At 45.4% G+C, this 25,653-nt stretch overlaps 1 protein-coding gene across 2 annotated transcripts in view; it reads right to left on the minus strand.

The window, feature by feature from the left end:
- The window catches only part of cd63 (CD63 molecule), a 44,109-nt gene that overhangs the window by 12,960 nt on the left and 5,496 nt on the right, over nt 1-25,653 (minus strand). Inside the window, exons 1-2 of one of the 2 annotated variants that reach the window (XM_048523515.2) lie at nt 17,664-17,713; nt 11,698-11,831 (exon numbers count right to left, since the gene is read on the minus strand). The exons of the other annotated variant lie outside the window; for it this stretch is intronic. Coding sequence (XP_048379472.1) covers nt 11,698-11,724 — 27 coding nt within the window. The 5' untranslated portion in view covers nt 11,725-11,831; nt 17,664-17,713. Of the gene's footprint in view, nt 1-11,697; nt 11,832-17,663; nt 17,714-25,653 lie in introns of those variants that run through there. 2 annotated transcript variants of the gene reach the window in all.

A 25,653-nucleotide genomic window follows, 5' to 3' on the forward strand; every position in this document is an offset into this window, starting at 1 on the left:
GGCACTGGATGGGGACAGACAAGATCATAAGTCCCACGCTGCCAGGTTATAGTCCAACAGATTTATTTCAAATCCCAAGCTTTTGGAGCGCTGCTCCTTCATCAGGCTCACCAAACAGGAGCGGCGCTCCGAAAGCTTGTGATTCCAATTAACCCTTTGGACTACAACCTGGCAGCGTGGGACTTGTCAAAACTTCAACATCCAAAAGATGTTTGTCAAGACTGCAAGGTGACTTGGACTCAATCTGGCTCAGAGGTTTGATATTTGGAGCGTACATAGAGCACTTTTTTTAAAAAAAAAGAAATTCTTCTTGTACACTTTTTAGGCGGAGACTTGTAGATCCCAATATACCTGGGAAGCTTCTCTTCTTAAAAAAAGAGAATATTGATTTACTAGGCCCCTCAGAACAAAGATCTTTTTATCTAGGTTTTAAAAAAAACCAAACTATGAACTTCAAAAATGCCTCTGTGCCTAAAAAGTTAAACCCAACCTGATCAGTCCCTTCCACGTGGGCAAAAGTTCTCAACAACAGGCAATATCCTCAAACCTCCTCCACCACAAATCACATCTTTGTCACTGCCAGCCACCAGCCAGGCCCTCGTCTCACTAAGGCCATTCAGGCTCTCTCAATATCATGGGGCCAAATGTTAGCCCCCTTTTAAAACAGCCCACAAAGATCTACATTTTGGGTGGGATTGAGAGGAGAGATGGAGCCCTGTGTCCTAATTGAATCCAAAAAAAATACAAGACCGACACACGAATTATATTCTGATAAAGATTTATGATTAAACTGTTAACAGTTTAAACGACACTCTCATAACAGTGCTCTTCCCCTAGGCCCTTGTCAAGTATATCTAACCTACACCAGTCTCCTTATGTGTTGTTGCATTATTCCAGATAGTGGAGGCACTGCTGAATGGGACAACGAGAGAGAAAATACTTAACTGACAAGTTGTAAGTAATTCGTTACTATCTTTTTTCAGCTTACATCAAGTCTGTTATTCCTCCCCCCAAAAGTGACACATTTGGGTTTTGGTGAGGGTGAAGAGAGAAGGATCAAAACCAAAAATGAATTCAAAACTGAAGTGGCAGGGTGTATGAGGCACCGTGGCTGGCAGCTTACAAAATATTTAAGGGCAAAGCGAAAGGGAGGTTCAAGAGACATTAAATAACAAAGCCAGAATGTCGAGAGCCTAAAAACAAACAGAAACCAGCTGCTTCCCTCCAGTCGGGACATAACCACATGAATTGCTGGAATGTTTGCATTCGGTCGAAACTGTACCCCTGTGGGATCTGTGAGCAGAACGAGGCTTTCGCCAATACTTCCGGACAAGCAAAGAGTGGGGAAAAAAAAAGGACAAAATTTGGTTCACGCCAGTTGAGGAAGAACTGCCAAGTTGCCAAAAAAAAGGCTTGATATATTTGTCTGCATGGTAGAGTTAATTGCTAAGTCACATTAGATGTTGCTACTGACTTTATTGCCTTCAAGATAAATCTATTTGCCCAATTTCCCCCAGCCTACAACCTGATTAGTGGGGAGCTTAATGCAGCCTAACATTATCCCTTTCAAAACCACTGCTGGAAATACACTCTAAATTAAGCATACAATTATGCCTATTTAAGTTTAAAAAAAGTGAAATCTTCTGAATCATACAATCTGAAGGCATTACTCACACACTTCCCAACAGTAACTGGTGTTTCTGGTAACAAGTTCAAACTCCAACTCAATGATTCAACACCACATGGCAATTCCAACAAACAGGCTTTTATTCAAAATAGATTGGCAAGTTTAACCAAATTAATACTCAGGAGGGGGAATGAGGAGAGAGAGAAAAAAGGAAACAGAATTTCAGTTGCTTCCAGGGGGTTTAGAAGAAAGGTCACACGTTACAAGCAACTCCTGAAGCTGGGCCAAATGACAACATTTGAAGAGATGTAGAACAATGAGCCATCAGCAGGATGAAGGACAGAGGTCAGGGTCACATGCTTACAGACAGACAAAATAAATTCTGTGCAAAAGGAAGATATTTGTCGAGCCCGAGAAATGCATTCACTCCGAATCCCAAACAACGGGCAGTACACACAGTGACACCAATTCATACTTGTGCCTTTCAGCAATGCAAGATCAATAAGTAATCTGCTATCCTGGAGATTGGAGAAAAAACCCCCCAAGCAGAAAGCAACATGGGCAGCAGGTCACATCTCAGAATCTATATCCCTTAACCATCCACCTTCCCCACCCCAAACAAAAACTGCCAAACACCAGCACCCTGCCATGTTTTGGGGGTTGGGGTGGCGGGGGAAAGAAAGAGGAGGGTTGGAGAAGCAGCAAATTGGAGTTCTCTCAGTACTGTGGGGTGAAACATTAGTCCCTGTTAAGTAGTGCTAATGAAGCAGCACAGTCTCAGTGGCCAGTGACCCAGGTTCGATCCCACCCTCAGGCAAGTGTCCTCTAGTTCCTTCCCACAGTCCAAAGATGTGCAGGTTGGGTGAACTGGCCACGCCAAATTACCCATAGCGTTCAGGAATGTGCAGGCTAGGTGGTTAGCTGTGGGGAAATGCAGGGTTACAGGGATAGGTAGAGGACAGGTCTGGGTGGGGTGCAGGCTCAATGGGCTGAATGGCCTGCTTCCACACTAAGGGCTCTGATTCTGGTTTGGGGTGGGGGGTGTTGGATAGAGAAGGAGCTCCAGATTTACTAAGGTATTTACAGGACCAACATACAAAATAATATTCTGATAAAGATTCATTATTGCATGTTAACAGTTTAATGCCTCATATTAGTGCCCTTCCCCAGGTCCCTTCCCAATCATGTCTAACTCTCATTGGTCTCCTAACATCCCGGAGAATGGAGGCACCACTGAACGGACAGCTCCAATCGGAGTTATAGGTACAAGCCAGACAGAGCACACTTAGATATTAAATAATTCATTTATGTGAAAGCAAAAATCACATCAAGTCTGTCATTCCTCCCCATGTCTACTCCAGCTTGGGTTGGAGACAGCAGCAATGGGGGGGAAAAAAAACCTAACTGACCTTGATAAGATATGGTTCTTAACTGCCATGCAGTTTTAAAGCGGTAAATCAGCAGCAACACGCAGGATTGAAGTTAACCATGCCCTCATGTTATGTCTTGTAGGGCAAGATAAGAGAGGGGGGACAGGATTGATTTCATATGCAAGAGGCCATTCAGCCCCATACCTGCTCCTAGAACTCCTCAGTTTGTTCCATTTCCCGTGATGCTTTAAAATTTTTCCCCATTTAAACCCCCAAATCTCTACTGATTGCAATGAGATTATCCATTCTGGTAGCAGATTCCAGATCTGATCTCACCGACATCTTCATCTCCCCTCCGAGTTACCAACTACCTTCAATCTGCAAACTCTCACCTTGTTTAGGTGAGAACTTAGCCACAAAAGGAAAATGTGGGACAATACAGATGGTGCTGGGATTGGGGGGGGGGGGGGGGGGGGGGGTGGGGAGAACTACCTGTGTGATGCTTCTTTCAAATGGGAATTTGAAATTTAAATAAAAACTGGTGTGTAAACAAACCAAATTTGTCACTGCTGGCTTGTAACCAAGTAAAAGTGACTTCCATCGCTCCTAGTGATGAATGCACTGCAGGGAACGTTCACAGCACTCGCTACCTGGACATTGGCCTGTTTTCACATTGGCTGGAGTAGCAGCAGATGGAGTTTAATTTAGATAAATGTGAGGTGCTGCATTTTGGAAAGGCAAATCAGGGCAGGACTTATACACCTAACGGTAAGGTCCTGGGGAGTGTTACTGAACAAAGACCTCGGAGGTGCAGGTTCATAGTTCCTTGAAAGTGAAAAACACAGGTAGACAGGATAGCGAAGGCAGCATTTGGTATGCTTGCCTTTTGAAAGGCAAGTGTATCGAGTACAGGAGTTGGGAGGGTCATGTTGCAGCTGTACAGGATGGTGGTGGGACCACTTTTGGAATACTGTGTTCAATTCTAGTCTCCCTGCTATAGGAAGGATATTGTGAAACTTGAAAGGGTTCAGAAAACATTCACAAGGATGTTGCCAGGGTTGGAGGGTTTGAGCTATACAGAGAGGCCGAATAGACTGGGGCTATTTTCCCTGGAGCATCAGTAGCTGAGGGGGTGAGCTTAGAGGTTTATAAAATCATGAGGGTAAGTAAATCCAAAACTAGACAGCATAGGTTTACAGTGAGAGGGGAAAAGATTTGAGAGACTCAACGGACAACTTTTCCACGCAAAGGGTAGTGCATGCAGGTACAATTACAACAGTTGAAACAAGGCATCTGGATGGGTAGGTGAATAGGAAACGTTTAGAGGGACATGGGCCAAATGCTGGCACGTGGGATGAGATTAAATGTAGGATTTCTGGTTGGCACAGACAAATTGGAGCAAAGGGTGCTGTTCGACCAAGGTAGGACAAGTTAGAAATACTAGGGAAAACTGCACTAAATTTCTTCTGATCCATCAGCATTCCAACAGGATTGGTTTCTAGATGGTGGTCTGGCACTTCAGATAGTTCATTATATTTTTTAAAAAAGGATGAGAGGAGCTACAAATTTTGACGTGGGGTGGAAACTGTGTGGACGTAGGCAAGGCAGATCACCCTGCCAAATCAACTTTCCTTCAAGTTGAGCTGAAACTGTTGGAGCCAAGAATAGATGGTGGTCTCAAAACAAAAAAATAAACATAAAAACCTGAGGGGTCTGGACAGAAAATACTGAGAAGATGCTTCTCCTGGGAGAGAACAGAATTAGGTGACAGGTTAAAACTAGGATTCTTCTATTTATGACAAATTTATTTCTCAAAGCGTTGAGAACTTCCTGGAGCCAGATGCTTTATTCAATACTTCCATGACAGACGTGTAGATTCTTTTAAATAAAAAAAAATCACGTTTTAGAATTTTTATTTGAAACAGAAGGAGAAAAAAGGTGAAGTCAGGGAGAGTACAAGCAGTTACCTTGCAGGTTAGGAGGGATGGGTACAAACACAATGCTTCAAAAGAATAAATAAATAAGCAGCTTGGAAATTTTAAAAGCGGTGAAAAAAATTGAGCTACAGTAGTCAGCCTCGTCATTCCCTCCCTCCTAGGGATGGGAAACCAACTGTATCATCACACAGTCAGTCATTATCAATTTGCTCAGTGGAGGCTGTTGATCAACACTACAGGGAGCTTTGATTTAAAAAAAGTGCTAAACTCGATATCTTGTTTAGAAAGGGGGGGCAGGGGGGTCATTATGATGGCTAGAACAGATTGCTACACTCTAGGCTCGAGCAGGAATCACTCCATTTCACGGCAGTAAACATCAGGACAAAGGGCGATGCTCAGAGCAGAAATAGGCAAACGAGATGCAAGAGCCAAAATCTCCAGCCCTAAAACCGAAACATGCCACAATTTCACTGGGGCAGGCAAATCAGAGTTTAAGATTTACAGACAAGATCCAGCTCAAACATGAACGGTGTTTATTTTCAGTTTTGCAAGCAAAGATGCATAAAAAACAGTCGCTTATGAAAGTGACATCCCTGCTACCACTAGTCACAACCCCCAGCCCAATAATCTCCAAATTGGGGAATTTATCCAACCTGTTTATTTTCACAGGAATTGCTGATGACTAATCGTACAAATTAAAGCTGGACTTGAATTGAAATAATTTATTCCAGTACGCAAGAGGCCGTTGCTCTATCAATGATGGCATTCTTAAGTGAAGAGTTCACCAAGTGGTCACTCCCAGTCCCCACCTGTGCATTCTGCTCAGATTATGATCTAATTCAGTCTTGAACATCTCAACTGAAATGGCCTCCAAGCTCAGGAAGTGCATTCCCAAACCTAACTGCTGAAGAACAAAACACGCTGGAGTCCTGAAATAAAATAACGTGCTGCAGGAACCCAGGTCTGGCAGCATCTGAGGGGAGAGGAACAGTTTAACATTCATAGGATCCCTACAGTGTGGAAACTAGCCCTTCGGCCCAGCAAGTCCACACTGATCCACAAAGCATCCCATCTGGACCCATTCCCCTATAACCCACCTAATCTACATATCCCTGGGCACTACGGGGTAATCTAGCATGGCCAATTCACTCTAACCTGCACATCTTCAGACTGTGGGAGGAAAGCTACAAACATGGGGAGAATGTGCAAACTCCACACAAACAGTGGCCCAAAAAGGTGGAACTGAACTTGGGTCCCTGGCAGCAGCGCTAACCTCCGCCTTGGGGTCTGAGATACATTTTTTAAAAAAAGCTCAGCTGCAGATTTCTTCAGCTGACTGTTTCATCCCATAACCTGACCGCTTACTCCATCTTAGTCTTGTCCTCTCCATCTCTTTCACTACCAACTACATTGCATTAGCACCCTATCGTGTTTGAACCTTCTACCAAATCTCCACCTCTCCAACCATTCCCATGATGTACAACACCTACAAAAAAAAAGTTTCTCCATGACTGCCTCACCTCGATCACCTTTCCTCGCCCCCAAAAAGATTTAAGACTTCAGCAAACATATTAGCCAAAAAAGACCTCACAAAAGGGAATGTGTGACCAAACAGCAAAAAAAAAAGACAAAACATTGTTTTGGGAGAAGAATTATTGATCAGGCATCTTGGTCCTCTTCACACCATGATATTTGGCATTTGCCAAAGAGAATCAGGCTACAGAACCAGGTGCCTAACAAGGGGACCATGTTCAAGAACAGCCAGCAAAATGGTGGTCAGAGTAGGCCACTTTGCGGCCTAGCCCACACCCACACCCACCTCACTGTTCCTCCCCAGTATTTCAATCACAGATGGACACGCAGCCGAGGGGAGCGGGTGAAAGTAGGAACACCCAGTGTGGGCAAGACACTGGGGTTATTAAAATAAACACTTCATACACAGCACCTGCTATAGTGTTACAACCAGATCACTAAAGCTACAGCCATAGGTAGATCCTGTGAGACACTGAATTAGGTCGTTACTGAAAGTGTTCTCGTTGCTCAAAAGAGGCCGCCATGTTTTTTTCCTTGCAGATTGCATGTGGAGGATGCATCGATTGCGATAGCCGATTAGAAAAAAGGGAATTATTAACCTGACCCCTCAAAAGCTGCCCACAGTGATTCAAAATACCCGATAGGTAGCAGCTGCCTTCATGAGTACAAAACCAGTAATGTTAGTGGGCAGGGTGGACCGAGCGAGCACGCGAGGTAGTCACTTCCGTTAGTGAAAGATCCAAAAGCCATGAAGTTAAAAAGAGAAGGCAGAGTGGCTGACAGCCAGAGTGGAGCAACAGTTGGGCTGGGGACTGGTATGGACGGTCAGTGACTTGTGAAGCTGGTCAGACACCATGTGGAAGGCCCTGTGCTGATCTACTGCAATGTTTATCTGTAATCTGGTTTCTCAAACTGTAATGTTCATCCTTTTAAATGGTGTCTTATTTCCTAACTTCTACTGTGAAGCACTGCAAGGTAATATTATTTTTCCCTTTTCTTTGGAGGAGATTTGTACCGGGCCCCACGATGGGGTGATATTGCACTTGAATACACGCGACAATGAAACCTAATTCTAAATGCAAAGCGACAGAGCAGGACCCCATAAGCCTGCCCTTTTGTTTACAATTATGGCTGAACAGATGAGCATGCTCTTTCCAATCCTACCCCATGAAACTCACACCCCCTTGTTCAACATGTGAACCACCTCGGACTTGAGCATTCAAAGGCCATGCTTCCACTACTATTGAGGTCAAGAGTTTCAAAGACCCACAAAAATTCTCCTTGGTTTGGAAGAGGGGTGAGCCCCTTAGCCCAAGGGAGGAATAAAAAAAACAGCCTCTCCACACATTGCTTCCTTGTCAAGGCCTCTCATCTCCATCAAACCCCAGCAGGGACAAGTCCAACCCATCCGACATTTCCCGCAAAAGCAGCCTGCCCATTAATCTAGCCCAGCAAACCTCCTTCCGATGCATTTACACCTCTGCTTAAATAAATAAAAAGAAAGCCATTACTCCAGGTATCATCTCACCAATTCACCCTTCATTCCCAAAAGCAGCCAGAATTTCGCTTGCTCATAACAACTAGAAACGTTGTCAAGAGCTTTGGGCCCCTTACTGAAAGGGAGGTTGGCCTGCCTCAGACAGCTCACTCACTTGATCCCAGGTTCAGAGGGACCATCATGAGGGGAGAGGTGGAGTAGATTGGGTCCATACTCGGTCACACAGCATGGTCCAAAAGGTCTTTCTCCAACTAGTTCATGCCAACCATATTCCTGAACTAAATGAGTCCCATCTGCTTGTGTTTGGCCCACATCCCTCCAAACCTTTCCTATTCATGAATATATCCAAAAAAGTTTTAATAAAATGCTGTAACTGTACCTGCGTCCACCCTTTTCTCTGGCAGTTCAATCCACACGCACACAAAGGTGGGGGGGGCCTTTAAAAAAACTCTTTCACTTTAAAAAACACACCTGTTTGGAAATACCCTACTTTAGGGAAAGGGCCTTTGCTACTTATTATCTGTACCCCCTACAATTTTATACAGTCAATCATATGGTCCTCAACCTCCTGTGCTCCAGCTAAAAAGTCCCAGCCTATTTTGATAACTCCAAACTTAATTCCCAGCAACATCCTGGTAAATCTCCTCCAAGCCCTCTTAGTTTAATAATATCCTGCCTGTTACAGATCGACCAGAACTGTGCTCCAGAAGAGGCCTCACCAACATCCTGTACAACCTCAACATGACAGCCCAACTCCTACACTCAAAAGGAATGAGCAATGAAGGCAAGCATTCTAAAAATGCTTTTCTAAAAGCAACTTGTCTATAATGTAACACAAACCTCAAGAGAATATATGTCTGAACACCCACCCCACCCAACCAAGGTCTCTTTTCTACAAGAGAACCCAGGGCCCTACTTTTAATTATCCAAGTCCTGTCCTTGTTTGCTGTACCAACATGCAATGCCTCACATTTATCTAAATTAACTCGATCCGCCACTTGAGCCCAAGGGCCCAATTGATCAAGATCTCTTGGTAACCTTTGACAACCTTGCTCATTGTCCACAGTGAGGAACTGGATCTGAGAGGAGGAAGGGGAAGAGGAAGGAAAGGGAAAAAAAAAATAAAAATCACTTTCTGGACAGGCGTACTGTCCTTATGAAAGATAAGGATGTAGGATGACAACAGCAATGACTGATCATCCCATCCTACTCAACTGAAACAAAAAAAAAGGGTTTACAACTAACGAGAAGAGATTGGTCAAATTCCACTGAAAGAAAGAAAGCCACGCCACCATTTTATACATCAATGCTGATCCGACTGTACACAGCAGCATTCACAGAACACCACAGATTAAGCCACATAGCATTGAATTTCAACCATAAGCTGCTTCAAATTTAAAAAGTCGAGTCTAATATCTTAAAATTACTCAAATGGCACTTAAGTACACATTATATCCTGGTTTACATACCTTCCATGTGGCAGAGCAAACAAGAGCACAAACACACAGAGTATGTATGCAAGCTAACACCCCATCATTATATACTATCAAAGAAAATAAAGGGCCCATAATATTTTGGTGAACAATGGCAGAGGCTCCCACTGAATTCTGGGTAGTTAATCCACTAGCATCAATGCAGACGATCACGTTCCTGCTTGAGGGAGCTTGCTAAATGCCCTGCATGAGTGACTTTCATAACTTGGCAAGTATACAAATGCAAATGAATAAAGTGTTGTGGCGCAGTGCTGGTTACAGTTCCCGCGGGCCAGAAGATCTGGGTTCAAGTCCCACCTACCCTGGAATCAGGTCAGAAACATCCAAATGGGTTGATTAAAATAGCTACAAATATGGTCTTCCTCTACTTGCACAACATAAAAGTTGCAATCATTTCCAAACAAGGAGTGGGGGTGGGGGTGGGGGAAAAACCAAGAGAGACAGTAACCCCTAGTGCAGTTACAATTTTCTGATGCAGCTCAGCAAGGTTCAGGCTGTTGATCAACAAAAGGCAAGTAACATGTTGGGTTCAAGTAGTTGTTTAAAACAGACTATAAATGGTAGAGTGCAACCCAAATGATTCACATTTTAGCAACAGACTTAAAGTGGAAAAGGAGCCATCTGCTCAGCTTTATCAAAGATCATTTGCCATTTATGATTGCCAACACCTGTTTATCACCATTCTCCATTTAATATCAAAGGTCAGGATGCAGACAGACTCCAGTGAGCTCCCTCAGCGAGGAGAGGGTATTAGAGCAGAATCAACTCCTGTTTGGCTCAGAGCCAGGACCGGGATGGAATATCACCCACGTGCCTGAACGTGTGTAGCTCCAGCGACACTCGAGAACCAGCTGCAACAGTATCTGGACGACCCAGCAACCAACTGTAACCACTGCTCCACCAACATCTTGCTGGCTACAACCAAATGCCACCAATAAAGAGATCCTCATGGTGGAGGCAAATTCAAGCAAAAAAAAACAAAAGAGACAAACCCCTTTTCATTTCTTCTTTATTCATTCATGGAATGAGTGTCATTGACCAGGCAGCCTTTAATGCCCAGAGACAATGGGAACTGCAGATGCTTAAGAGTCCGAGATAAAGCGTGGAGCTGGATGAACACAACAGGCCAAGCAGCTTCTTAGGAGCACAAAAGCTGACGTTTCAAGCCTAGACCCTTCATCAGAAATCCTAATTGCCAAGAGGGCAGTTAAGATTTAGCCACATTGCTGTGGGTCCAGAGTCACATGTAGCCCAGACCAGGTCAGGATGGCAGCTTCCTTCCCTAAAGGACAGTAGTGAGCCAGATGGATTTTTCCAACAATCAACAATGGATTCACGATCTTTAGATTCTTAATTTCAGATACTTATTGAATTCAGATCCTACCACAGCAGATGGTGGAATTCGAACCCAGGTCCCCAGAACGTTATCTGGCTCTCTGCATTAATAGTCCAGCAATAATATCACCATGCCACTGCTTTCCCACTTGAAGAGGGGTGCTGTGGTGAGACCACACCTGGAGTATTGTGGGCAGGCTTGGTCTCCTTACCAGAGGATGGATGTTCTGGCAACGGAGGGAGTGCAGCGAGGGTTTACCAGTTAGATTCCTGGGATGGCAGGGCCGATGTATGAAGGAGGACTGGATCAGTTCCGTTTATATTCAAAAGGAGTTGAGGAAAAAAAGGGGGAATCTCGATCCTGTAAAATTCTAATAGGACTAGATAGGATAGATGCAGGGAGGATGTTCCCAATGAGTGGGGAGTCCAGAACCAGAGGTCACAGTCTAAGGATACAGGGTGGGTCATTTAGGACTGAGATGAGGAGCAATGTCTTCACCCAGAGAGTGGGGAGCTTGAGGAATTCTCTGTCACAGAAAGCGGTTAAGGGCAAAACATTGAATCTTTTCAAAAAGGAGTTGGATATAGCACTTAGAGCTAAAAAGGATCAGAAGGTACAGGGTGACAGCAGGAAGGGGGCTGGAGAGCACAGAGTTGGATGATCATTTTGAATGGGGTGGGGGGGGGGGGGGGAGAAAAGAGAGCAGGCTGAAAACAAAAAAAGTGCTAAAAATGGCCTACTCCCACACATTATTTTAAAAGCAAACAAACAGAGATACAGACTCATAGGCCAAGTGAACTGCCCAGCAGGTGGCCATTTGATGCCACCATACGCTGACCTACAGTTCAGCGAGGCACTTCTCCAGCACAACTGTTGATCCATTCCCCATGCAATGAGACTCACCCAGTGCTCCCTCCTCAAGCTCACCATCTGTATCCTCCTGGCATTGTGTAGCTGAGCTGGTGCTTGCAGACGGTGCTGAGGGGGACACAAGGGCCTGTCCTGTTCTTGGCCACGAACAGCCTGCTCTTCCAGGCCTACAGTGACAGAGAAAGGACGCCACGTTAGAGTGCTGCTTCCCTTAAAAAAGTAAAGCTTACAATTAAAAAGAGACAACTTCAGCTAAGTTTGCATTAAGCCACACCTCAAAAACTAAAAGTCTCAGTAAGTTCATTAGGATAGCCCTCCAAATAAAGCGTGTGGCAACAGACTGACGTTCAAATGCATGCCTCAGGTGAGCTAGGCAGTCAAAGCAAACGTAAGTGTTTAAAAAATGTGAGCCCAGAGCGGGTGAGAGGTCTCTAGCTCCACGTAAGGCACTCATAATAGCCTCCTCACAAGAGAGAGTATCAATGACTGATTGAGTGGTTCAATTTGGGGCTTATGGATTTTGTGCCATATTGCATTGCAAACAGTTCAGTTATGATTGAACACTGGCCGAAACAAGTAGTAGTGACAAAAAGAGGACAGGATCTTATCTCGCTGCTGGGAGCAACTGGCCAAAGCTGGGCTGAGTTACTCTGCTGGCTTGCGTAGCTTTTTTTTTGGTGGAGGGGGTGGGGTGAGGTGGGAGAGTGCTGGGGCTTTCTTAGATGCGCGCCTTGCTGGACTTTGGAGCTGCGTGATTAAAAAGCAATGCTCAGGTGCGAGGGAGGGGGAAGACGGACGGACGGACGGGGGGGGGGGGGAAAAGAGTGTGGCACCATCGCGCAGCCCGTACCTTGGCTGTTTCCTCAAGGCGGCCTCTCTTCTTCCACGTGGTTCCAATTTTCTGCCGGTAACGCGCACATCTCAGCGGCTGGCAGCCTCACAGCAGCCATGTCGTGTTGCCGTCCTCTGGGAAGGTTGCCCTGAAGTGCTAACTAGGGCAACCTCCCCCTTCTCTCACTGCAACCTTCACATCCCCTGCAAGGCCTCCATTTTGTCATCTGCTCAACGTAGACCACAAGATGTAGGAGCAGGTGTAGGCCATTCAACCCATTGAGTCTGCTCTGCCATTCAATGGGCTCATGGCTGATCTGATCATCTTCAGCACTGCTCTCCTGCCCTTTTCCCCTATAACCCTCAGGTAATGGGTTCCCAATTCCAGTGCCACAGAGACGAACTTTCTTTTCTGGCCTCCTCTCAAAAAGATGGAGCAAGAAAATTCTTTTGACATCGCTGTCACTTTCTTGCCATTAAGAAGAAAACAGAAGTGCCAGCTGCACAGGCCACACCAGCCCCGTTCTCTTTGCTCTGCAAGCTAGGAAGGGATGGGCGCTCCAAAAGGCAGTGGTCAGGCACAGCTCCTGAGAAGGTTTAGTGCAGACAATAGGCAAGAAGCTTCAGTGGCCTTTCAACTGCACGATCAGGAGGTAAGGGTCAGTAGTTTCCAGGGAAACCGCTTTCCCCTCACTCCCAACCACTCAAAGACTCCATTTGGTCAGGAGCCCTGGGGATGGCTCTTCAGTCGAGATTTCCCATTCTGCTTGCTTTCCTCTCACCACCGCTGCCCAGATTGGGAACGGAAACCCCAGCAATTTCCTTCTTCAACTGGAGGCCTGATAGTTATCTCCCTAAACACCTGAGGACCAACAGGTTGTTTGGTAAGGAGATTGCTGCATGCTGTTTTTCCCAAACCCAAAAAACCCCATCTTCATCTCAGAGACGAAATGTGCATTTTATACAGCGCCTTGCACAGCTTCAGGATGCCACAAGCAGCAAATTTGCGCACAGCAAGCTCCCACAAAAAAAAAAAAGGAACATTTCATTGGGACACAGAGGAGTAATCTTCAGCTAGGACACAGGGAGAGCACCCCCTTCTCTCAAGAGCACACAGTGGGATTTACCCTAAAAAACAGTGCAGGTGGGGCCCTCGATTTAACATCACAGGCCCTGCTCTTCCCCTCGGCACTGCCCTGGAACACCAGCCAGGATTGAACCTCCGAGCCAAGTAGCAGCTGAGCCAGCAGTGGTCGCTGTCTTGGGGACGTCCGAATGCCGAGCACAGTGGGGGAGAAACAAGGCAAAGGCTCTTGACAGACAGATGGCAGAAGGGTCATGCTTTGCTTTTGGGCTCCACCTGCTTCCTAAAGGCCTGCTTGGAAAGGAAGGCCTGTCGTCAGGTGATCAGGAGCCACCTGAAGAGGACAGTGGGCCCCTCATCAGCCCGGCTGGACATACAGCCCAGTGGGGGAAACAGCCCATTAAATGGGCCACCTGGCCGAAGACCGGCCCTAGAAACATGCCCAGAACCAAAATTTGCCTCGTATTAACCATTGCGCATGGAGCTGCTGCCTTCAGTTGCACCCCCCCACCCCTTGCCCCTCCCCACCAGGAGGCAGGAACATCAAGTGGGGAGCATTATAGAACAGATAAAATGTCATCCATCTGGGTCCACAACAGCCCGAGCAGGTACATGAATGGGGGAATACAAAAAAAAGAGAAGGATGGTTAAGCAGCAGAACCAAAAAAAAGTTTATTTAAAAAACATTAGTTAAAAATATTAGAAACCAGAACATTCTGGGGTCATTTCAATCTTGTAAGTGAAACAGGAATTGGGGGCAGTTGTGCACAAACCCCTGGCAGATATCAAGGAGGTTCGAACTGCAACTACATTTACATAGCACCACTAATCCAGTGAAAGCGTCGCAGAAATAAAATGCACTTCACTGGAGGAGCAGTTAAACAGAATTTGGCAGGCTCTGGTGTGGCATGACCAAAAGATACAATGACGTTCAGAGATTCTCAGGGGTGGGCGTCCACAACTTCATTATCTTCATGCTCCAGGAGAAACTAAAATATCAGTAGTGCCAGAGGAGCTTTCTTAAAAAAAGACACCAAAAAGATGATGCAGCAGGAAGGAGAGCTGATGCAGAATGGCCTGCTAAGGTCTAACAATGCCACATACACTGCCCCATTCTATTTGCGCTTACAATTTCTGTCTTGCTGCTTGGTACCATTATAATGTGGAGAACTTGCTTTTTTTTGTTTGCATCTGATCTTAGTGCGATTGTGCCAATCCTAAAATTAAAATACCAAAAAAAAACCATTAGTATCCACAGGTGAAGAGAACAGCAATGGAAGTGTGTCATGTGCAGTATTTGAGAAGGTGGTGTTGGGGCAGAGATTTGACCCGCGTGGATTCCCAGTAAAATACTAGAGAAAGAAATTTTTTTTAAATTCCACAAGTTTCTTGTCACAGAACTTCAGTCTCACAGGGATGGAATTTGCCCGTCCTACATTGGGAATAAGGCAGGGAACCAATACATCCTGCACCATAATAGAAACCGACGTTTCTTTCAATCTGCCACTGAAAGTTAGTTGGAGGTACACCAAATCCTCTCTCTCCATAGGAGATAAGAAGATGGAGGCCCTGTACATAACAGTGCAAAAAGGTTTTCCAGACTGACTCCTGGGACGGCAGGGCTGATGTATGAAGAAAGACTGGACTATAATTTACTTTTTGTAAAAAAAAATTATTCTCCTAAAGTTTAAAAGAAGAGAGGCAGGGATCTCAAATCTAAAAATTCTAATAGGACTAGACAGGTTAAACACCAGAAGAATGTTCCCGATCTCAAGTTTAATAATACAGGGTCAGCCATTTAGTACTCAGATGAGGAGAAATGTCTTCACCCACAGTGGGGAGTCTGTGGAATTCTCTGCCACAAAGCAGTTGAGGTCAAAACATTGAATGTTTAAAAGGAGTTGGATTATAGTTCTTAGAACTAAAAAAAGGGGACCAAAGAGGGTACAGGGGAAAAAAAAAAAGAGAACGGTTGGACAATTGGCCATCATATTGAATGGTGGTGCAGGCTCAAAAGGGCCTGCTCCTGCTGAGATTTTCTGTGATACTGTTTCACAAAGGAAACAGCATGGCCTCCTACTTACCACAAAAAGGGCTGCAAGATGATCCATCAGGAGCGGTCAATTTGACTCCAGACCCCTCTTTTGCCCCTAGGCTGGAGCTCACGGATCTACATGCAACCAATTTGCATGCACTGTGTAATGATTCCATTCAGATTTGTTCATTGTTTGCCCACAAACATTTCAAAATGTATTTGTCTACCAATTTTAATTACAGATCATCCGTGAGATGAGGGTCCAAGGAGGCAGGCAGCTTTTGTTTGATGCAAACCCAAAATCGAATGGTTTTGCCCTTTTAAAAAAAAAGTGAAAAGAATTCAGACACATTAGGATTGTTGGGGAATAAAAAAAGGTTAAAAACATGGTAGGAATTTTATTTCAAAAAATGGAGGTTTGTCACAGTTTGTCAAAACATGAGCAGAGTCTTCAGGGCAGGTTGTTAAGAGGTGGATTGACCTGAAGCCTCATGGAAATGGAAGATTAAGGATTTTGCTTTCAGCTTCTCAGCAGAATGTTAACTAGACGAGGAAAAAGGTGCTTAACTGCTGTTTTAATTCTATGTTGCTGCAAAGTGCAGAGATAGCCAGACTAGGCTTGGGACAAGAGAGTAGAGGCAGGGCATCAGCTAAAAAAAGTCAACAACCTGACAGGCCATGATGCACTTCCATGCTTGTAACTATTAACCCGAACCCTAAATGAGACCATGAGTTTCGTGGACTCCTCCATTCTAAGTGGTTTTCACCCACTAGAACCACAGGATGTGACTGGACAACTCAATTTAGCAAAGCTGACGCTGTGCTCTCTGCTTACAGGACTTTTTTTTTAAAAAAAAGACATGATTCATTTACAGGATATGGTCACTGCTGACTAGGCCAGCATTTACTGCCATCCCCAATTACATAGGGGAAACTACATTGCTGCGGGTCTGGAGTCACATATAGACTAGACCAGGTAAGGAATAGCACTTCCCTTCCCTAAAGAGGGCCATTTGTGAACCAGAGCAGGGGTTTGGTGACAGTCAACACTAGGTTCACGGTCATCATTAGACTCTGGATTCCAGATTTGTATGGAATTCAAGTTTCATCATGTGCTACAGCAGGATTTGAACATAGGTCCCTGGAGTAATAGCCTCATGGTAACAGCACTAGGCCATTACCCACACCCTTAAACCCTGCACCTTCTAGCTCAGAGATTTTTTTTTGGGGGGGGGGAAAGAAGGAGAAGAAACACAAAACCACTACTGAACTAGAGCGCTGCACAGGTGAAAAATATTTGTTAATTAAGAATTGGATGGCGGTTGATTTTCTGAAGTCTTTTCCTTTAGGAAAAAAAGGGAGAAGAACTGCCTTTATTTTGTTTACAAGAAGAAAACGTCTTAAGGTTTGATCTTGTACAATTTTGAGGGTTCAGTAAACTCTTTCAATAGCAGTTTGGAGCGGAAAGAAAAATCAGGGAGGTGAGGTACTCTTGTTGTAGCTGTTGAGAGAACAAAATTCTTGTTTTGGAAAACAAAAATACATTCAGTGTTTACAGAACCAGCAGCATCACTACTATCTAGAGGGGAAATGGCTTTTTACCAAGTTTACACACCGACTCATACAAACACAAAGCAAGTGTGTACAAATCTGAAAAGCCTCCGTCCTGGTTCTGTACCAGTGACAAACAGACCAAATGGTTTCCTTTTGGGCCGTAACAATTGTGATTTCATTTATCTTCTACTACTCCCAGACTTTATAAGCCAGGGAGAGATTCAGCGTCCTGTGGAATGGGAGCCACTAACAGTTCTCTGGCCAGCAAGTGTTGCTGCGTTTGTTATTGCACTCACCCACCGCTCAGCTGCTTTTACACGCAGAGTTTGGACGCTGTTTTGCGCAGGCAGCCCTGTTTCTGCTCCTCAGAATCAGACTTGCGTACTACAGCACCAGGCCGTACTGAGCAAACACTGTTTGGCAATCCCAGTGGAGCTTTTCGTAAAGGCAGAAGTCTAATACGAGCCAGCAACTGTAAAACTGACTTCTACCCACCAAGTCGCTGTTGGCCCTGGGTGAGGCAGACATTTCTGACGGCCCTTAGCTTCTGGGTGCCACTTGGAAAATTCCAGAATAAACCAAGCCAAGCTTAAATCATGGTTCAGAAGCATAAAGACAGACATTTTGCTGCTGCATTTGACATGTTACTAGAAAATCTTCACCCCTCCCCCACCCCTCACTAAATGGAGCAAACTAGGAGCCTTAACCTCAGAGGGGTCAAGGGTCAACAGCACCATGACAACACAGTGACGAGACAGTATGGGTGTGTCAGAAACCTCCCATTAGGTTGATTACTCATTTAACCTTCCCTCATGACATGTCAATAGGAAGTTTCCACATTCCCCCCAACACACAAACCAAACAGTAAATTTAAAGTTCAGTTCATCCCCTCCCCCCACTACACCACACAACCAGCCCAGCTCTTCCCCCCCACCCACTGCATCCCAAAACCAGTCCAACCTGTCTCTGCCTCCCTAACCTGTTCTTCCTCTCACCCATCCCTTCCTCCCACCCCAAGCCGCACCCCCCGCTACCTACTAACCTCATCCCACCTCCTTGACCTGTCCGTCTTCCCTGGACTGACCTATCCCCTCCCTACCTCCCCACCTACACCCTCTCCACCTATCTTCTTTGCTCTCCATCTTCGGTCCGCCTCCCCCTCTCTCCCTATTTATTCCAGAACCCTCACCCCATCCCCCTCTCTGATGAAGGGTCTAGGCCCGAAACGTCAGCTTTTGTGCTCCTGAGATGCTGCTTGGCCTGCTGTGTTCATCCAGCCTCACATTTTATTATCTTATATCAGTAAATTTAAAGATCTGGCTGCTTTTGAGACACCAAAAAAATCCAAGCAAGCTTCTCACAGTTCAGCCCCCAAATCTCAAAATACAACACATAGATGACACATGAAACAGAGGATGTTCGGTCACACTGAATTTCAGCCCCACGTGAAGCCAACTCAACTGTAGAGTCAGTACAAGTATTACTCACTGATAACATGATAACTGACACTGGCAGGAAAGCATTCAGGAAGAGCAGCTTGGACGATGAGACAGTGGCTCATCGTGCGCTACAGCAGCTAAGGCAAGAGGCAAACACACAAAAAAAAATATCCCCACCCAAGCCAACATTCAAGCACTCAAAGGCAGGCTTCAAAAAAAAAAAGTCTGCTTCGAGACTTCAGATATTTTCTAACCAGCCTCTTCAGAGATATTATGACATTTCTAAACGGTTGAAGCTTGAAGCCAGGGTCTCCTGACCCAGAGGCAGGGATGCTACCACTGTGCCACAAGAGCTTTGATGGTGGAGATTTGGCCTGATGGCGCTGCAGGCCCTCAAATTGTTAAAAAACGCAGATTGAAGATTCAGAGGTAACAGCCAGAACTACAGGAAAAACACTTTTCTTCCATATAAAGTTGCCCCAATCTTCTGCCAAAAGAATCCCCACCAGGCCACAGTGCCAATATTTTTTTAAAATAAAGGGCTTCCAAGCCCCACAGGTATTTTTTTCTTTATTTATTAACAGGAGTGGGGGGTGGGGTGGGGGACACTGACCAGGCAGCATTTATCGTCTGTCCCTAATTGCCCAGAGGGCAGTTAATTGTCAGCCACATTGCTGTGGGTCTGGAGTCACATGTAGGCCAGACCAGGTAAGGATGGCAGTTTCCTTCCCTAAACAACATTTGTGAACCAGATGCATTTTTCCAACAAATGATTCACAGTCATCATTAGATTCTTCATTCCAAATATCTAGGGAATTCAAATTGCACCATCTGCCGTGACAAGGATTTGAATCCAGGTCCCCAGAACATTTTCTGGGGATCTGGATTAACAGTCCAGCGATAATACCACTGGGCCACTGCCTCCCCATTTTGGGTGAGAGGTCATGCCACCACTGCTGTTCCTATACCCCCCAACCCAGAAATAGACCCACACAGCTTAAGTCATCAACATGCCCGCAACATCAAAAAAAAACCTACTTTCCAAAAAGACTTGCATCTCAAATCGTTCTCCACCTCAAAAAAAGTACTCCTGACCTTCCCCTACCTCACTTGGACTTTCGTCGTGTAGAACAAGACAGGAGGGCCATCACTTGCACATCTCGAGAGAGAGCAGGAGAAATGTCAGACTAGAAGTGCGATGCTCTCTGTAAATGCTACTGAACCTGTGAGAATTCTCTAGTGCTTTGTTTTAAAGACTGCATCTACGAAGCACCTTCCATTACATGAAAGCACAAGTCAACTTGCCAAAGTCCCACATTGTGCGCAGACAACTCAAGAGCAGAACATCCATTACATACAGTCAAGAATTATTCAGCTCTCAGGATGGCTACTTGATGCTACGGGCACTGCCAACTGCTTAGTACTTGACTCATGGGTGCTGTTGTGCCAGTCATACAAGTCAGAGGCAAGCGAGAGCCTCAACACCAAGCAGTAGTTGCCAAGGATTTAAAAAAAATAAATCAGGCACATTCCAAGCTTCCTTAAAAATAGAAATCATACTGCTTTAGCTGATGGGGAATTACAAGTCAGTTTCAAAAAAAAAGAGGAAAGGTGTTAGAAACAGGAGATAATAGGAACTGCCGATGCTGGAGAATCTGAGATAACACCGCGATGAAGGGTCTCTGCCCGAAACGTCAGCTTTTGTGCTCCCGAGATGCTGCTTGGCCTGCTGTGTTCATCCAGCTCCACACTTTGTTATCTCGGATTCTCCAGCATCTGCAGCTCCCATTATCACTAACACTGTGTAGAGCTGGATGAACACAGGAGGCCGAGCAGCATCAGTGGAGCAAGAAAGCGGATGTTTCGGGCCGAGACCCTTCTTCAGGAACATCTGAAGGGTCCAGGCCCGAAACGTCAGCTTTCCTGCTCGGCCTGCTGTGTTCATCCAGCTCCATACTTTGTTACGTTACAAACATTTGTGGTGGATGTGGGAGGTGGAGGGGGGGGGGGAAGAGAAGCATCACAGCAAAAAAAAAAGGCAAGTATGGGACAAGACCACAAACTGCAGAAGTCCTGACACACCCATGTGACTGATAGTAAACAGAACAATTATACAATACCACTAAAAGTGTGGGTAGTTTGCCAAATGTACAGGTTCTTTCTGGCTAATAGCCATCCTCACATCTAGGAAGGAGGGGGCCAGGGCCTGCACCCACTCACCCAGAGGACAGGCACCTTCCAACATGGCCAACTGAACCAAGCTGACACCCAATGCGTGAGACCGCAGCAGTGTCAAAGCAGTCTTCTTTCAGGTAAGAACAATGAAACACACCCCTTCAGTCTCCTGAAGAAGTTACCCCTCAACAGAATTAGCTAGTCACGTCACATTCCTGGTTGTGGTTGTGGGCGTGTGCATGTAAAATGGCAGCCATTTCTCAGTGACAGACATTTGTGTTAAAACAAAAAGAAAAATGCTTTCATCAGCTGTAAAGCACTATAGGACATCTTGAGGCCAGGAAAGGTGCTACACAAATAGAGCCCATTCTCTACTGCCAAGTGTTGGAAGAAACACCAAGCCGTTTGGAGCAGTTCAAAAAAAAAACAGGAAGTCTTCCCTAAGATGGCAGTAGCTTAGTGGAAACGGGAATATTGCAGTAAACGTTTAAATCATAGCCAATTTTTCTCCCACGCGAAGGCAGCAGGTGCCAAGGTCCAACTAAGATCAGGAATCAAACTTGGAAACTTCAGGTCTGATGGGATCGATATCTTCCCAAGTATGCCACAGGAAGCAGATTTGGTCCAGAAAGAACCCAAGGCCTCTCTTGGTCATTAAAAGTTGGTAAATCATCATTTGGCATCCAATTTCCTTAATTCACTTCTTGCAATCCTCAACATTTCCCTGTCAATTAATGGGACATCATGTGGGCCTCAAGTGCAGAGGTGGAACATAAAGCCAAGTTGATGAAAATGATCCTCTGGCAAACAACTAATACTCACTGCATGTGTCATAGTTTAGCACTTTCATAATGAGAAACTATGAAAATTAGTCTACACAAGGCCTTTTCCCCCTCAGTAGGCAGTGGTTACTGCAAAATAAAGTGCACAGGGAGGAGGAACTGTTAGCTCCCATAGGAAATATCGAAGATTAATTTATTACTCAACAGAGAATGACAATGCAATACCAATGATTCATTCACCTCCAAATAAATCAAAACTCAATTTGGCAGTGTTCTATGTAAATGTTGTCAGAGCCAACTGAAATTCCACTTAGTGGTTTAGAAATTCCATGTAGTTTTGTTACACAAGTCAGGGTTTTGGTGTAGCTCATCTGTTTTCAGCTAACAGCACTCTCGATCCTCTCATTCATTCAGACAGACTGTCATGTCTAAGGTTGGATTCACACCCAACATTGAGAGACACACACACACGAGTTTAGAACAGTAAGGGGGTGAATAAAAGTTCTAACAGAATTACAACAGAGTCAATGCAATAAAGATGTTCCTCATGACCAAGAGGTCACAGTTTAAGGATACAGGATAGACCATTTAGGACTGATGAGGAGAAATTTCTTTGCCCAGCATGGTGAGCCTGTGGAATTCTGTCACAGAAAGCAGTTGAGATCAAAACAGCAAATGTTTTCAAGAGTTAAATGTAGTTCTTAGGTTCAGAGGGTGTGGGGGAAGCAAGCGAGAACAGGGGACTGATTTGGATGACAAACCAGGACCACACTGAATGGCAGAGTAGGCTCAAAGGGCCAAATGGCCTACTCCAGTTTGTCTTAATATCACCCAAATTTCCAACTCTGCAAAACCGGCTGGGCTCAAATGAAAAGTATCTCACTCAAGTCACATGCTCATAACTCAACTAAAAGAATGCTAACCCAAGTCAAAAAGCCTATCATAGGGAGCAGGCGGTCAAGGCTTTAATGTAGCTACAATCTCGAGGTGTTGGTGCTGGGCTGGGGTGGGTAGGGTCAAGTTAGAAGTCAGGCAACACCAGATTCATTTGAAAACAAATTTTCAGAGTGCTCTGTGATAACAAGGTGTAGAGCTGAATGAACACAGCAGGCCAAGCAGTAGAGGAGCAGGAATGCTGACGTTTCGGATAGAGACCCTTCTTCAGAAATGGGGGAGGAGAAGCGGGGTCTGAAATAAATGGGGGGGGGGGGGGTGAAGGCAGCAGATGGAAAATGGATAAAAGAGAAGATGAACATTGCTCCTTTGTCAAGCGATGAAGGGTCTGTGCTCTGAAAGCTTAGTAATTTCACATAAATCATGTTGGATTATAACTTGGGTGTTACCTGACTTCTGACCAAAGACTCTTCAAAGTTGAAAGCACTTCGAATTTGTGGCTGTACATTCGGGTAATAAAGCTGCATTTCAGATAAACTGCAATGCTGTGGTACACATTTACAGAAGAAATGTATTTCCTGTCTTACACTAACCTGGATGCAAAGGAACCAAGTGCATGTGAACTGTTCACACCTCCCCACAAGCGACAGAGTAGCACTGCTCCAAGATAGTCCATGGGCCAGGCCACTGTCAACTCATTTTTACACTACAGACAGATTTAGACCCTAACATCCCTCCCCACACAAAAATATAAAAACGCTGCATCCCCAAGTTAGATCAGGAAATAGTTTGCATCCTGCACGGGTCAGCCACAGTAGAACCAATGGGCTATTTCTGAATTGCAGTGCATTGTTGTGCTGGGCACACAGTCTTGCAGCCATGGTAAGATTCCAGACTCAGACACTGGCCAGATTATTCATTTCAGGGAAACCAAATAAAAGCAGGCACACTCCCTCCTGGTTAGTTAATTGCAAAGAAAAAGGTCTTTTTTAAAAAAAAAAGCTGAATACACACAGCCGTGTCAGCATCTGGGGGCGGGGGGTCAGAAGAAAGAGGGACCAGGGTCTTGTCTGTGGATTGAAAACAAGGTTTGACAAGATTCATTTATATTAACATTGTCTATCGAGAATTATCTATTTCAGACTCTTGCTTCACCCCCAACTTCACATTCCTGCCAAACAGGTTAAAACTCAAATCAATGATAATGGGAACTGCAGATGCTGGAGAATTCCAAGATAATAAAGTGAGGCTGGATGAACACAGCAGGCCAAGCAGCATCTCAGGAGCACAAAAGCTGACGTTTCGGGCCTAGACCCTTCATCAGACAGGGGGATGGGGAGAGGGTTCTGGAATAAATAGGGAGAGGGGGGGAGGCGGACCGAAGATGGAGAGAAAAGAAGATAGGTGGAGAGAGTATAGGTGGGGAGGTAGGGAGGGGATAGGTCAGTCCAGGGAAGGTGGACAGGCCAAGGAGGTGGGACGAGGTTAGGTAGGAAGGAGATGGAGGTGCGGCTTGGGGTGGGAGGAAGGGATGGGTGAGAGGAAGAACAGGTTAGTCGGAGGCTTGGGGACCGCTTTGCAGAACACCTCCGCTCAGTTCGCAACAAACAACTGCACCTCCCAGTCGCAAACCATTTCCACTCCCCCTCCCATTCTTTAGATGGCATGTCCATCATGGGCCTCCTGCAGAGCCACAATGATGCCACCCGAAGGTTGCAGGAACAGCAACTCATATTCCGCTTGGGAACCCTGCAGCCCAATGGTATCAATGTGGACTTCACCAGTTTCAAAATCTCCCCTTCCCCCACCGCATCCCAAAACCAGCCCAGTTCGTCCCCTCCCCCCACTGCACCACACAACCAGCCCAGCTCTTCCACTCCACCCACTGCATCCCAAAACCAGTCCAACCTGTCTCTGCCTCCCTAACCTGTTCTTCCTCTCACCCATCCCTTCCTCCCACCCCAAGCCGCACCTCCATCTCCTACTTACTAACCTCATCCCACCTCCTTGACCTGCCCGTCTTCCCTGGACTGACCTATCCCCTCCACCTATCTTCTTTTCTCTCCATCTTCGGTCCGCCTCCCCCTCTCTCCCTATTTATTCCAGAACCCTCACCCCATCCCCCTCTCTGAAGAAGGGTCTAGGCCCGAAACGTCAGCTCTTGTGCTCCTGAGATGGTGCTGGGCCTGTGTTCATCCAGCCTCACATTTTATTATCTTCAAAACTCAAATCAACTTCAACAACACAAGCATAGACCAAACTCCTCACATCCCAAAAAAAAACCAAAAAACAAACCACCTGTGGACCAAGATTTATGTCACAGTCAAGAAAAAGAGAAAGAAAGAACTGCATCCCTTTTAAGTGCCCCCTTTTTATTTTTCAAATAGGGGAAGAAATAAGGGGATGCCACAAGCAAAATTTGAAAACTAGAGTAGGCTACCAACTCTGACAGATCATATCCCTCATATAGCCTCCCAAGTTCTATCAACTTTCAAATCCAAACAAGATAAGGAACTTCAAAAAATGCCCCAATAAGATTTTACTCCAGTCGCTCCCATCACAAGGCCCAGAGATGCCATCTCTTCACTTGGGGAATAGTTGGCACCTCAGAGTGCCAATCAAACAGTGAAAAAGCTAAACATAGGTCTCAGAGGACAAAGCTAACTTTATATTTCAGCAGACAAAAACCATACCAAAAAAACAAACAAACACACTCCTGTCAGCAGCCTTTGAGATATCTCAAAAACCAGAAAGACTGAAAATTTACTCCACATATCACTTCCTGACTCTCCTACTTCCCTTGTTTCTACAGTGACTTATTACTTCCTACTGCTCTCCCTGCCCATGTTCTAGTTTACTGAGACTTGCCTAGCCCTGCTCCGAGAGATCTCCTTGGCTCCTGACCATGCCCTGGGACATGGGCACCAGTGGTAAGGCCAGCATTTGTTGTCCATCGCTAAACTGCATTTTGCTCGGCCATTTCTGAGGACTGCCAAAAGTCAAATCACATCGTTGTGGGACTGTAGTCACCACGTAGGCCAGATCAGCTAAAGGCAGCACTTTTTTTTCACCCCCCTTAAAAAAGGGAGGAAAAGCACACTGGTAAACCAGATAGGTTTTGAACTATTGATGGGAGTGCTCATGGGTCACTATTGCAGAGGCAAGTTTTCAATTCCTGACTCAATGGAACTTTAA

Source organism: Stegostoma tigrinum, chromosome X (genome assembly GCF_030684315.1).
Source record: "Stegostoma tigrinum isolate sSteTig4 chromosome X, sSteTig4.hap1, whole genome shotgun sequence".
NCBI lineage: Eukaryota > Metazoa > Chordata > Chondrichthyes > Orectolobiformes > Stegostomatidae > Stegostoma > Stegostoma tigrinum.